Raw genomic sequence first — 14,701 nt, 5'->3', positions numbered from 1 at the left:
TGAACCCGCGGGCTCAGGCAATCCACTCACCTCAGCCTCCCAAAGGCGCGAGATTACAGGCTGAGCCACCGAGCCCGGTTGTCATGCCTCCTTTTAAAATTCTCTTGTGGTTCCCACTGCTCTTAGGATGAAGTCCCAAGCCAGGCATCTATGGCTGTGAGGTAGTGGGGCATAGGTTTGGAGGCAGGCAGATCTGCGTTTGCTTTTCATGACCATCACTTCTTATGCCTATATGTGATCCGGGGTGAGTTTACTTAACTTTCTTGGGTCTTCATGGGGATTAAAATTTCTCATTGATCTTTGAAGGATCAATATAAGCATTAAAAATTATCAATACAATTTGCTGGGCACACAGAAAGTGCTCAACAAACATTAGTGTTTCTGCTGCAGTTGATAACATGGTTGCTGTCTACCTCTTCAACTTTATCTCTTGTCATTCTGTCTCTATACACAATATGATCCAGCCATACAGAAACACCTATAGGATTCTGGAAGAATCGTGGTCTTTAAACGTGCCTCTGCCTCTGCCAGGAATGCTTTTCTTAACCTTCATTGTCTGATAAGTCATTTTTCAAATCTGGGCTCAGATCTCACTCCTTCCAGAAAGTTTTCAGTTCTTCTTCTGGCCCCTCCTTTGTTTTTCTATCACTCATTTGCTTCTATCATGGCAGAAGTCCTTATGTAGGATAATTGTGTTTTCTTTGCCATCTTCAGGAGCTCACGAGGATGAGACTATTTTTGTTTGTTTTGTTTTGTATGAGAGAATGTTTGCAGTTGTTAAATGAGTTAATACATTTATTATAATCATTTGATAAAAATTTTATAGTGACCAGGACACATTCCCTATCCCCGCTCCTTTTATGGGTCTTACTGTAACATATAAAAGGAAGAGATCACTGAGCCAAAGGAATCTTAAGACATTTTATTGATCATATGGTCTCCCAGTCCTTCTTGCCTTGACTGTCAGACAATGTCTTAATTCAAATGCAGCTCACGAATAGAAACTTTAAAAAAATATATTTATTAACATATTTATGAGATATATTTTACAATAACTTCTCTCCTCTCCTTCTAATTCCTCCCCCTTCCATAGTCAGGGAAGCCCTCAAAATGAAGACTGAAGGTGAGGTTTCGGCTTTTCAGGGTTTTGTCTCTTCTCTTACTATCCACACATAATATATATTCTGTGCATTTAAGATGCGAGTTATCTAAATGTTACATATGGGCCTTATTAATGCTGGTTGAGGTGGTGGCCGATAACTAGTAGAGATATTTTAAACCAATTAGTTGGGGGCAACAGAGTAAAGAATAAAAGCAAACAAACAAATACCAAAATAACAAAGAAAGAGCCCTGTGCAAAACTCTTGGAATTCAAACTCTGAGGAGGTAATATCAGGAGGTGGGGAGAAAATATGGTCTAAGTTTTCTGTCAAAATTATTTTAAAGTATTAGTTTTTTAATATAAATCTTAATACTAGTCAACAAAAAATATATTGATTCCTAATCCCAAATACAGACTATCAAACCAAACGATATTGCCACAGTCAGGAAACTTGCAAAACCACCACATCTTATTATGAGAATCATGGACTGTGTTCTGTTACTCTTTCAAAAGAAGATCGACCCTGTTACTATGGATCCAGAAAAACCTTGCTGCAAGCCATCATGGGGAGAGTCGTTAAAGGTAAGTAAAATCCATCTGTGTAAATCCTGTGAGCAGCATCTGGTGTTCACAGCTCAGTATACTCAATATAGACCCTATAAGCTGGCAGACGGCAATTGATCATTATGTATTGAAAAGTTTGTCTTAAACTATACCAACCAGAGTGTAAGTAGGGATAGATTTTAAAGCTGAATGCCTTCTTTTTATGAAATCTGTCCAGAGCCAGTGGCTAGTATTGGTGCAGCCTTGGTGTCAACCCAGTCCAATCTTTAAAAAGGGCCTGCATGTTTGGTGGCTGAATTCAGACATATTTACTGGACAGGAAGCTGACATTGTTTTTTGTTTTTTTTTTCATTCTTTCAACATGGAAACTGGAACACAATTGCAATTTATAGTTTAGGTTGACTACTGTCAATAGTTTCGAGTTGTATATTTGGAGCAAATTAATTGTTACTTCTTTGAAGAAATTCAATTTGGAGTACATATTAACTTGGGAAGAAAGTATTTCTTCTCTCCCAGAACTTAGAGGTTATAATACTATTTTTCAGTTGATGAGTGCAACGGGATTCCTGTGGAACCTTCAGCAGTTCCCCAAGGACACTATAAATGAAGAGACTGTTGAGTTACTACAGCCATATTTTAATATGGAAGATTACACTTTTGAAAGCGCTAAAAAAGTCTGTGGGAATGTGGCTGGTCTGCTGTCTTGGACACTTGCTATGGCAATATTTTATGGCATCAATAAGGAAGTGTTGCCTCTGAAGGTAAATTTTCCCTCCTCGCTGTGTATCAATGTTTAATATAATCAGTCATCAATATTACTGCTATTAAAAGTCAAAACATAATTTAGACTAACAAAGGGAGATGTCCCTGGTACCAAATTTTTCTTTTTTTTCTCTATGTCCTCTCAAAGTTTCTCATTCTTTTCATATCTGTTACATGCTTCTTGGCAATGCAGACAAATAACTGAGAGCAACTTGTTAACTTACTCAGGAAATGAATTTATTGGGATAATAATATAGCTGTCATGAAAGCAAACTTGCCTTTTCTTTAAAGTTTGGGGATTAGGTTTGGAGACAGAGTAATTACTATATTCCAGACAAAACTTTTTTTTTAACCTGGAGTCGTAAGTTTTGAACAGACAAAACATAAAAGCTAGGATCAACACCTAGAAATGTTTTAAATTTCCAAGACAGAAAGAGAACCTTATTTGCAATCTAAGAAACAAACAGGCAAGCAAAATTAAAAGATTGTTTATAAAAGAAGAGAAATCAGGATGTCGCAGACTTCCCATAACCCTAAATACCAGAAGAGAATGAAAAAACATATGCAGAGTTTTAAGGAAGAAGTTGCTGTGGTCCTATAATTCAATAATGAACAAAACTGCTCTTCATCTTTAAAGGAAGAGAAAGACATTCTTAGGCGTGCACGAATTCATAAAATATATCACCCAGATACACATTATTCCCAGGGCCCCAACCCAATCCCCCACCCCCCACAAAACTGAAAGTGTTGTGAGTGGTTGCTCTGTGGAATGGGGTAAGTGTTGAGTAACTGGGCAGGGGGCTACTGTTTTTCATAATAAGCCTTATAGAGGTGGCTGCGTCTCTAAATTCTGTGCATGGGTAACTTTGAGAAAAACAGAAAATACTTTTCAAATTAAACAGTTTGAACAAAGGGAAGTGGTAGGAAAATATAGCAAATACACCCAAACAAAAAGACACCAAAAGAGAAGTGTTACTTTAATTGTAGAATTTAAGAAAAAGCAAAACATGAGAATGATTTTTTTTTTTTTTTTTTTTTTTTTGGCGTCTCACTCTGTCGCCCAGACTGGAGTGCAGTGGCTGCTCCCAGCCACCGCAGCCTCGACCTGCTGGGCTCCTGCGATCCTTCCGTCTCAGCCTTCCAAGTAGCTGGAACTATAGGCGCGTGCTACCACGCCTGGCTAATTTTGATTTATTGTAGAGATGAGGTCTCACCAATTGTCCAGGCGGGTCTTGAACCCGCGGGCTCAGGCAATCCACTCACTTCAGCCTCCCAAAGGCACGGGATTACAGGCTGAGCCACCGAGCCCCGCGAGAGTGATTTTTTATTGATAAAGTTATCCACAGTGAAGACAATAATATATTATGCAATAATAAAACCGTGTCAAATTATTGAAAACAAAATCCATTGGCATTTTAAGTGGAAATTAAGAAAAACAACATTGTAATTTGAGATTGTGGCACACACTATCAACCCAGGACATATCTGGTAGACGAGGGCTAGCTTCCCTGGTATGCACACAGGGCCCGTATTTAGAAGGGTCCACTTGGTTTAGTACTCTGCTTGCCCTCTTGAAATTCCTAACAATTTTTTAACAAGGGAACCCACATTTTTATTTTGCCCTGGGCCTTGCAAGTTATGGAACCAGGCATAAATTAATAATTATTTGGAAATTTTACACAATATTAGTTTTCAGGTTGAATAGCTACATTGAACTTCCTTCTGCATTAACAAAGACTAGGAAATTATTTCTAGAGTCCAAGAAACATTTACAAAAATTGATTATAGTCCATGCTAAAAGAAGACCTTGATTAAATTCCCGAAAACAAAAATTTCTTGGGCTTCCTTCTCTGATTATAGACAACTAAATTTAGAAAGTTTACATTTTTAAAAAGTCAGTCACTTCTATTTAGGAAATGATGAAAATAAGTTAGTTACTAAAGCTTTTGTGATGTGGCCAATATGGTACATTTCTAACCTTTAAATGCATCAAAGAAACTGATAATTCCACTTAAGAGTCAAAGTACAGCCGGTTGCAGTGGCTCAAGCCTGTAGTCCCAGCACTTTGGGAGACCGAGGCGAGAGGATTGCCTGAGCCCAGGGGTTCAAGACCAGCCTGGGCAACTTGGTGAGACCTCGTCTCTACAATAAATAATTTTTAAAAAAAATTAGTTGGGCATGGTAGCATACGCCTATAGTTCCAGCTACTTGGAAGGCTGAGGCAGAAGGATTGCCTGAGCCTAGCAGGTCGAGGCTGCGGTGGCCCTGAGCATGCCACTGCACTCCAGTCTGGGCAAAAGAGTGAGACTCCAACGCAAAAAAAAAAAAAAAAAAAAGAGTTGAAGTACATGCTCACTCATAAACATACATACACATAAAATTTACAGAAAGAAGAATAGAGCTAATAAAAATTACATTAAAAATTAGAGAAGAGAAAAGCAGAATTCATGAGTAAATCTAAGAACTGATGCTTTGCAAAAAAATAAACTAAGAGATGCATTCCTGGAAAATCTAATAAAAAAGAAAACACAGAAAAACAAATGAGAATATAAAGATCAATCCACATAATTCTAAATATGTAGACTTGAATATTTATAAAGCAAATTTTACACAGTTATATGTGAATACATTTGAAAATCTAGTTTTCTGGGGAAAAGGGCTAAATTCAAATAAGCATTGAGAAAGAAAATGAGAAAGGTTAACAAAGAACTTCTACCTAAGAAGGCTCTGGGCCTAGATTACTTTACTGGTTAATTATTTAAATTTATAAGAAACAGATTATTACCCTGTTGTATGACTTAGAAAAATATTTTTAAAACTACCGTTACAGTAATTTCACTTTAAGTAATCTTTAACAAAGTAACAATCCAAAATGTTTAAATAATCAATAATATTTATTACAGCAATATTTATAATAGTTAAAAATGGAAGAAGAGAGATGTATAAAAAGTAGAAAAAAGGCTAAGCAAATTGTGATACATTCAAATTTTGGAATATCATGCAGCCACACAGCAAATGTTCATGAAAAAGTGTTTAAGGACATGGGAAAATGGTTATACAGGTACCACATGAAGTGAAAAAAAAGCAAAAGTCCAGTTATCAGCTTCTTAACACGAGACTCACAGATTATCTCTAAGCAAATCAGGGTTAACTTTTATTCTCCTACCTATGCATGCATTGCTGCATTCTCCATGTTGAACATTAATAATTAAAAGAAAAAGCAATACAATATCCCCTGACTCTCTGCTTCTCCAGCTGCAAACACTAAAACAGACAAAGTATCATTTAGTGTAAAAATTATGTAATTTGTGTTATTTACCAATAAAAATCACGACTGTCGCATAGAACTAGTATACCTCACAAAGCACCTCTTCTTCCTTTTCAGGCCAACCTGGCCAAGCAGGCGGGCAGGTTAGCAGTGGCAAATGCTGAACTGGGAAAGGCACAGGCACTGCTGGATGAGAAGCAAGCTGAGCTGGATAAAGTGCAAGCAAAATTTGATGGAGCAATGAAGGAGAAAATGGTGAGATTAAATTTACAGAATTCCCAAAATAATGTACTGAAACTTTACACAGGGATGTGTTTTCTTTAGAAATAAAACAAATGATTGTTAGGAAATGGTATTGACCAGAATGCCCTTATTCACTGGCTCTGCCTACCTGTTTTGAATCTCTGGCAATCTAAAGTACTTTTTGTGTTTTTACTAATCAAGCATCTATAAGAGTGAGCTGTGGCCAGGCTCGGTGGCTCAACCTATAATCCCAGCACGTTTAGAGGCCGAGGCGAGTGGATTGCCTGAGCCTGCGGGTTTGAGACCAGCCCGGGCCACTTGGAGAGACCTTGTGTTTACAATAAAATCAAAACTTAGCCGGGCGTGGTCGCGCGCACCTGTAGTTCTGGCTACTTGGAAAGCTGAGGTGGAAGGATCACTGGGGCCCAGCAGGTTGACACTAGGGTGGCCGTGAGTGTGCCACTACACGACAGAGTGAGACTCCAATTTAAAAAAAAAGTGAGCTGAGATGTCATATCAAGAGTACTGATTTTGGAATTAGAAAACTGGGTTGGAGATCCAGCTCAGGCACTTGTGAATTGTATAGTTTGGGGAAATTGACCTAGCCTGTCTGTAGTTGGAGATCCTAATTTGACCTCCTGGAATAGTTTGTAAGCAGCTGTGGTCTGGTAAATGTTCCACGGTCTACTGGGAGTCGGGGAGGAGAGCCCTGATTTGTAATTTTGCTGATATCTGTGGTATAAATACTCCCACCACTGCCAATTTTAAACTACCAACATAACATCACTGAGCACAGATTTGGAAAAAGATGCACAGTACCACACTATTATATGCTACTACCACCATGCAAATACAATGGGCTTAACCTCAAAAGCACAGATACTAAAATGTGAATAATTAGGAAGTAATTAGTTTTTATTATTTTTTACCTTTGCTTTTATTGAAATTTGTGTAATTGTAAGCTTATATAGTTTACTTTTAATAAACACTGTATTTTATACCAGCTTGTAAATATTCTGAAAATTTACCACTTGGCTCTCATGAGCTGGTACAAGGTGGCTGCAGTAACACTACTGTTGTCTAGAATTTTTCTGGGAGACAGTACTTTGTCAACATCAGCAAGCTCAGGATTATTATTAAATCCAAGACTTAAAAATGATATTTTTTATTGATTTGATTCTGTTTTGAAAGTATTAGTAGAAATACTATTTTAACATATGTGATTTGGATACTCTGTTACAAAATTGCTTTTCCTGAAATTTTGTAAGGTAAAACCACTATATCATGACTGAATGATCAGAAGTTCATATGTAAAATTACATCACACTAATTTTTAGATAATATTTATTTTGTAAATTAAGAAATTCCTCCATGTATTTTTCCATATGTGCATATAGTGGATGTTTGATTAAGCACTTTAAATAGAGTTTTTTGAGACATTCTCCCATTTGAATGCAGGATTTGCTTAATGATGCCGATACATGCCGGAAAAAGATGCAAGCAGCTTCTACTCTCATCGATGGACTCAGTGGAGAAAAAGTTCGATGGACCCAACAAAGTAAAGAGTTCAAAGCTCAGATTAACAGGTGTGAACTATGGTCTTTGTTATAATCATGCTCCTTCTTTGAGGCATTAAAGGGCATACAATCCATTTCTTTCATTTCCATATGTTCATCTCTGAATCTCATTATTAAGAAAGTGCTTTGCTTACAATTTAAAATCATAATCTGTCTGTAAAATACTGCAGAGAGTAAAGAAAATTTTGTGAGGCGTTGTAAATCCCAGTTGTGGTTTAGCAATGTGGGTTTTCAGCATGAGTGCGCTTCTGATATTGTTTGGATTTGCCAAAACAATCTATATACTCATTCCAATTCTCTACTCTTCACCTCTATGACTTTGAGAGTGTGAATCAATGGTTTGTTTTAAATACAAGGGTATCTTTTGCTGGTGTCTATTGGTGGCCTCAGAAAATTCACAGAAGGGAATGAGAGAAGAGTAGAAAAATGACAAAAAATTAAAAAATTTTAAAAAGAGCCAGGCTTGGTGGCTCAGCCTGTAATCCCACTCTTTGGGAGGCTGAGGTGAGTGGATTGTCTGAGCCCGCGGGTTCAAGACCCGTCTGGGCAACTTGGCAAAACCTCATCTCTACAATAAATCAAAAATTAGCTGGGCATGGTAGCGCACGCCTGTAGTTTCAGTTACTTGGAAGGCTAAGGCAGAAGGATCGCCAGAGCCCAGCAGGTCGAGGGTGCAGTGGCCGCTCCCGCTCCAGTATGGGTGACAGAGTGAGACTCCAACTCAAAAAAATTAAAAATTAAAAAAATTTTAAAAAGTAACATAAGACTGAAACATGAATGGGACCATAGAGTGGGATGGGACGAAAGTACTTTCCATGAGGTGCCAAGATTCTGGGCTGTAGGCTTCAGGAGTGAGCCTTTGTTCTTGCTCTCTGACCCACCCCAAATGTGGCCACTCCCACGCCCTTTTAGGTTTGGGGGCTTATTTTTTCCATGCCTGGCTACCAAGTATCAAGCAGGGGCAAGGATGGATTTCACTTAGTAACAGAATAATACAGCACACATGACATTTCAAACAACTTAATGGAAGAGCTTAAAATGTGTTAGATGACTTACTTTGGGGAGGGGCTTGTGTGTTTTTTTCTTAACAGACTTGTAGGTGACATTCTGCTGTGCACAGGATTCCTTTCCTACCTTGGTCCTTTCAATCAGATATTTAGGAACTATCTGCTTAAAGATCAATGGGAAATAGAGTTGAAAGCACGGAAAATTCCTTTCACCGAAAACCTGAATCTTATTTCAATGTTGGTGGATCCTCCAACTGTAAGTTTTCCTTTCTTGATATTATTTGAATTTCAACCTCATTTTATTTCTTAGATACTAAGAAATCAAAGCACACGTAATTTTTTCTTTTCTTTTTTCCATTTAATTGAAAAGATTGTTTAGAAGATGCCTAAGAGTTAAAAATTTTTTTTTCCTTTACAGTATAAAAGTTCCTTTGCATTTTAAGCAGTCTTGCAATGTAAACCAATTGCATTGCCGTGAACTGAAGATCATTTGTGAGTTATAGGCTTGCTAATACCGATCTCTTCTTATAACTTTCCATTTTTTAGTACCACTCCATTTGAGTTGCACTCTCTTTCATTTTAGGCAAATGTAGGCATTATCTTCACTATAAATGCTGGTATTAACCTAATTTTTGTCATTCGCTATTTTTTTTAGTGTCCAATAATGTAAAACAATAGCATGTTCTAGTATCACTGAGTAATAATGTGCCCTACTCTACTAACCTTCCTTGCTGAGAATTTGATGCCACTGTCAATTTCCAGTATATCTTGCAGAGCTCCTGTGATAATAAATGCTTTCCAGGCAATTTGTATTCATGAGTTGCTTTTCTGATTTGCAAATCTCCTCTCCATTGCTGTTTCCTTAGGGGTTGCCATGCTATTAATTTCATGTTATCTGTATTTAAAAGTTAAAAAATATAATCTTTTCCAATTCAAACAATGTTGAACTCGCCCTGACAGCAAATAGATTATGTGTTAGAGATGCACTGAGCATTGGTGAAGCAAAGTGGGCCAGGACATTCTTTATTAATGATGGCCTCCAGAAGTCCTGGGATAAATTAAAGAAGGTGGGGGCTGATTGACTAATTGGAACTCCAGTGATTTTATTGACCATGTAGAGGGAGGCAGGGAATCCTCTCTAAATTTGGAGAAGAAAATATTCACAAAAGTGTCATTGATGAGCTCCTGCAAATATAATATCTCATCTAATTTTGCTCCAGTTATGCAATCACCCATACTCCACGTGGGGAGAACCAAAGGGCAGGAAGGGGAAGCTATTTTTTTTTTTTTGAGTTGGAGTCTCACTCCATCTCCCAGTCTGAGTGCTGTGGCAGGCTCATGGCCACCCCAGCATTGACTTGATCTTTCTGCCTCAGCCTTCTAAGTAGCCGGAAATCCAGGCATACACTACCACGCCCGCCTAATTTTTTGATTTATTGTAGAAATGAGGTCTCACCAAGTTGCCAGGCTGTTCTCGAACCCGTGGGCTCAGGCAATTCCCTCACCTCGGTCTCCCAAAATGCTGGAATTACAAGCTTGAGCCACCATTCTCAGCCAGGGAAGTTATTGAGGTTCAATCCTTCAGGCATATCTTCTTCTTTGACATCTCATTGTATTCATCATCTCTACTAACCCCAAATCAGGTTTAATATGCAATCAATTTACAATGTTTTCCCTAAATGTGAAAATACAACATAAAAAGATAAACTAGTCTTGGGTCATTAGAGAAAGGATTCATGAGATTATAAATATGCTTTTTGAAGTGAGTGTCATTTGGTTCATATTTACAAGTTTGCTTTTTTCTAGGTGCCAATTATCTTAAAGGAAAACAATGTTCAAATTTTAAATTGTTTTACACTGTGGAACTTTTTATTACTAATGAAAGCCTTTCTGTTCTCCTGTGAATGGTCGTATTATTCACTTTGTGTTGTTCAGATTGGTGAGTGGGGGCTTCAGGGACTACCAGGAGATGATCTCTCAATCCAGAATGGCATTATTGTGACAAAGGCCAGCAGATACCCACTCCTTATAGACCCACAAACTCAAGGCAAAACTTGGATTAAATCAAAGGAAAGAGAAAATGATATGCAGGTATGTAGCATTTAGTGCATGGGAAAGTAATCTTGAAATCATGACACTTTTTTTCTAAATTTCTGTTGAGTCTTCCAGTCATAAAGTTGTCATCTCTATGATAAATGTTTGCTAATTTACACTCTTGAGTTTTGTTATAGCAATTTGAGATGACAGCTCTGATTTTTTTTTCTCTCTTGTAGTCTCTCTAGTTCTCCCTCTCTTTGTACATTTCTTTGGTTGATTTGATTGCTTTCACCAGTGTTGAATGTGGCTTTTGTTCTGGGCCTTGGATTTGGGCTTATAGGAAAGCAGCAAAAATAGGACATTGTGATCCCTCAAGGCCATTCATGTTAACCTTGCTTAGGCTCTTGGTGCCACACAGCATACCAGAGACGGCTTTAGAGCTGGAATCTAAGAGTGTGTTAATTTTAAGATGAGTATAGACAAGGGCAGAATTCCAACATTCCTTACCTCCTTGGGAATCTTGTCACCATTGACATTTTACTTCAACTACAAATATAGGCTATTCAGTGTTTCCTAAACACTGTTCCCAAAGTTCTGCGCCTCCTGCCTCCGTGTTTTTCCTTATATTATTTCTAATAACCAAAATGTCTTTCTCCATCCTGCTGGCCACTCCACATATCCCAGATAAAAATATTTTTTTTCTTTATTTTAAAGATTGTACCCCTCATCTCTGTGGGGTACAATTCAAGGTTAGGTATACAAATATTCATTATGCAGGTACCCTTGTTGATGAGGTGTGCCCATCCCTCCCCTGGCAGTTTCCCACTACTGCCAATACCTTTCTTATAGTATTATGATAATTGTTCAAGGTCTGCTTATGAGTGAGAACATATGGTACTCTGTTCTTTGTTTCTGTGATAGATCACTGAGTATGATAGACTCTAAAACTATCCAAGTTGCTGCAAAGTCCATATGTTTGTCCTTCTTTATGACTGCATAATATTTATGACTGTTGTGTACATGTACCACTTTTTTTTATTCAGCCCAGCTTCAGTGGGCAACATGGTGGGTTACATGTTTTTGCTCTTGTGAATAGAGCTGCAACAAACATGCATGTGCAGATATCTTTTTGATAGAATGACTTGAGTTCCTCTGAGTATATTCCCAATAGGGGTATTGCTGGGTCATATGGAAAGTCCATTTCTGGTTCTTTCAGAAATCACCACACTGTCTTCCAAAGAGGTTGCACTAGTTTGCATTCCCACCAGCAATGTAAAAGCATTCCTTTTTCTCCGCATCCTCGCCAGCATCTGTTGTTTGTTTTATTAATGATGGCCATTGTTACTGGGGTTAGGTGGTATCTCAATGTGGGTTTGTTCTGCATTCTTTTGAGAAATGTCTATTCATGTCTTTTGCCCACTTTTTAATGGGACTGTTTGTTTTTTTCATCTCAGCACCTTTGAGTTCCTTGTAGATCCTGGATGTTAGACCTTTGTCAGATACACAGATGGCAAATAATTTTTCCCATTCTGTGGGCTGTCTCCCCACTCTCTTGATGGGTTCTTTTGCTGTGCAGAAGCTTTTCAGTTTGATGAGGGCCCACTTGTCTATCTTATCTTTTATGGCACAGGCGCTTGGAGCTTTGATCAGGAATCGGTTGCCAGTTCTAATTTCCATAATGGTGTCTCCTGCAATTTCTAAGATTCTTATAGTTTGAGGTCTTATTTTAGATCTTTGATCCATTCAGAGTTAATTTTTGTGTTATGGTGATAGGTAGACGTCCTGTTCTAATCTTCTGCATGTGATCAGTCAGTTTTCCCAGCACCTCTTACTAAATAGGTTCTCCTCTCCCCAGTGGTTGTTGAAGGCTTTGTCAAAGATGAGTTTGTTGAGAAATTGAGGCTTTGTTTCTGGAATCTCTATCCTGTTCTATTGGTCTGTATGCCTGTTCTTGTACCGGTACCAGGCTGTTTTGATTATTGTAGCCTTATTGTAAGTTTTGAAGTCTGAAAGTATGATACTGCCTGCTTTGTTTCTTTTGCTAAGGATTGTTTTGGCTATTCGTGGTCGTTTATTTCTCCATATGAATTTCTGTGGTGTCATTTCCAGGTCTGAGAAGAATGATGTTGGTAATTTTAAAATCTTAAATATTCTTCAAGTTCATGTCCAACACTACCTTCATCAAGACTTTTCTTTTTCCTCAGCTCATTATGGCCTGTCCTGAATCTTCACAAGGTCTAGTTTATACTTCTGTTGTGTACTTAAAGTCTATCTTGAATTATTGCTTTTAATACATTATCTCTACTGTACCGTAAGCTTCTTATTAGCCAGGCTTATGGTTTTATTCATATTTAAATTTTCTGCACAGCTCTTTTTGAGCAGAAATGCTGACATTTATTGAATTTAAGTGATTTAATCAAAGTATGTCATCGTTACAGGACAAAATAACCAGAAAAGTAATGTGGTCATTTTGATAAATGCAGAAAAAACACTTGATAAAATTCAACACCCATTCATGATAAAACTTCTAGCAAACTAAGAATAAGAGAGATCTTTCTTTACTAGATAAAGAGTTTTTATAGAATACTATAGCAAACTTCATATGTAATAGTGAAATGCTGAAAGATTTCCTTCTGAGATCAGGGCTTCTTGGGCAAGTGGACACAACCTAGTGCTCAGGACATACCTAAGATACCCCTCACCTTATTAATGCTCCAGAACAGAATACATCTATGTTTTCTAAGAAAACCCAGAGAAATCCTAAAATGAAATAGGTAGAGTAAATTGAAGGGAAATGGTGTCCAATTCCACAAAACTTCTTAGGATCCACATTCTCAGGAGTGTACACATGTGATATATCACAACACCCCTGTTCTTGAACTTAATTTCCTGGATCCACCTCAACTATAAGTTGTCCCTGGCTCCATTCCCCTTATCTCTTCTGGCTATTCCTGCTTATCTTAATCCTATACCCTTGCCTGGACATCCTTAGCTCAAAGCATGCTCCTGTCTCACTTGGCTATGGATGCCACTGATGATTTTTCTTGATCCTAGCTGTCCATTTTAGTGTTAAATTCACTGATAGTCTTCCATATCAGTGACACAATCCAGTTCCAGGAACATTCTTGTGGAAGTGACAGAAATATGCCTGATACACTTCCTTATTTTAAAAACCATCTTCTGCTGGGAGGTAAGCAACTTGAACTGTATTTCCCTTACTCAGAAAACATTATTTCTGAATATGTGGATAAGTACACATGCAAGCACACATGAATGAATAATAAAGCATGGTTTATATGCCCAAGGCTGTACTCTACCTTAGCAGCTTTGCCAAGGCCACCTCCAATGCCATCTCCAGAACTTACAGCTTTGATTTCTGGAAAGAGAACATATTCACCATCTTGTAAAGATTCAACACCAGAGTGCTTGTGCAGATGAACCAGGCTGTGGTGCTGGATACCACATGATAAATTTCTATAAGAGAAAAATCAAATGAATTATTTCTGAAATTATGACTCCAAGATATTATTTCGAGTTTATACAGATATTGAAGATAGTTAAAGATAATCTTAAACTGACAATTGAAAAATTATCTCTGTATTTGGAAAAGAAGTCACAAAAATAGAGTTTACCCCTTGGGAAACAGAGCAGGACATAAGCAAATTTAGGCTTATTGGGGTCTTGTTTCACCTTATTTAAAAAGTTACTTAAAAGTCTTTGTTTAGATTCATTTACCTTATCAACTCATCGAATGGCCTTCAGAACACATAGTTTGTACAAAGAAAGTCATCCACCTAGGGGAACAACTTTCTTCATGTGAAGAATTTTAAAAAATTATTTCTTTTTTAATCAAAACAAGGCAAAAGTAGACTTCCTTCCTTCCTTCCTTCCTTCCTTCCTTCCTTCCTTCCTTCCTTCCTTCCTTCCTTCTTCTGAATCAGAGTCTCACTTTGTTACCCAGGCTGGAGTACAGTGGCACAATCATGTCTCACCATAGTCTTGACCTCCTAGACTCTGGCCATCCTTCTGCCTCAGCCTCCTGAGTAACTATAGACACACCACCATGCCCAGCTAATTTTTTTGTGTTTTTTTTTTTTCAGAGATGAGGTCTCACTGTGTTGCCAGGCTGGCCTATTTCATT

At 37.8% G+C, this 14,701-nt stretch overlaps 1 protein-coding gene across 1 annotated transcript in view; it reads left to right on the top strand.

Moving 5' to 3' along the window:
- Positions 1–1,516: 1,516 nt before the first annotated feature.
- LOC103255884 (dynein heavy chain 8, axonemal-like) overlaps positions 1,517–14,701 on the top strand; it is a gene marked incomplete at its 5' end in the record, with an annotated part of 122,961 nt that continues 109,776 nt past the window's right edge. Inside the window, 6 exons of the mRNA XM_008053806.2 lie at positions 1,517–1,684; positions 2,212–2,427; positions 5,814–5,951; positions 7,398–7,525; positions 8,608–8,779; positions 10,459–10,614. Coding sequence (XP_008051997.1) covers positions 1,517–1,684; positions 2,212–2,427; positions 5,814–5,951; positions 7,398–7,525; positions 8,608–8,779; positions 10,459–10,614 — 978 coding nt within the window. The remainder of the gene's footprint in view (positions 1,685–2,211; positions 2,428–5,813; positions 5,952–7,397; positions 7,526–8,607; positions 8,780–10,458; positions 10,615–14,701) is intronic.

This window comes from Carlito syrichta, unplaced genomic scaffold, assembly GCF_000164805.1.
Source record: "Carlito syrichta isolate Samal-C Ts95f unplaced genomic scaffold, Tarsius_syrichta-2.0.1 Scaffold288613, whole genome shotgun sequence".
NCBI classification, from domain to species: Eukaryota; Metazoa; Chordata; class Mammalia; order Primates; family Tarsiidae; genus Carlito; species Carlito syrichta.
The sequence above is the reverse complement of the archived record's forward strand: the minus strand, read 5'-3'. Positions and strand labels throughout refer to the sequence as shown.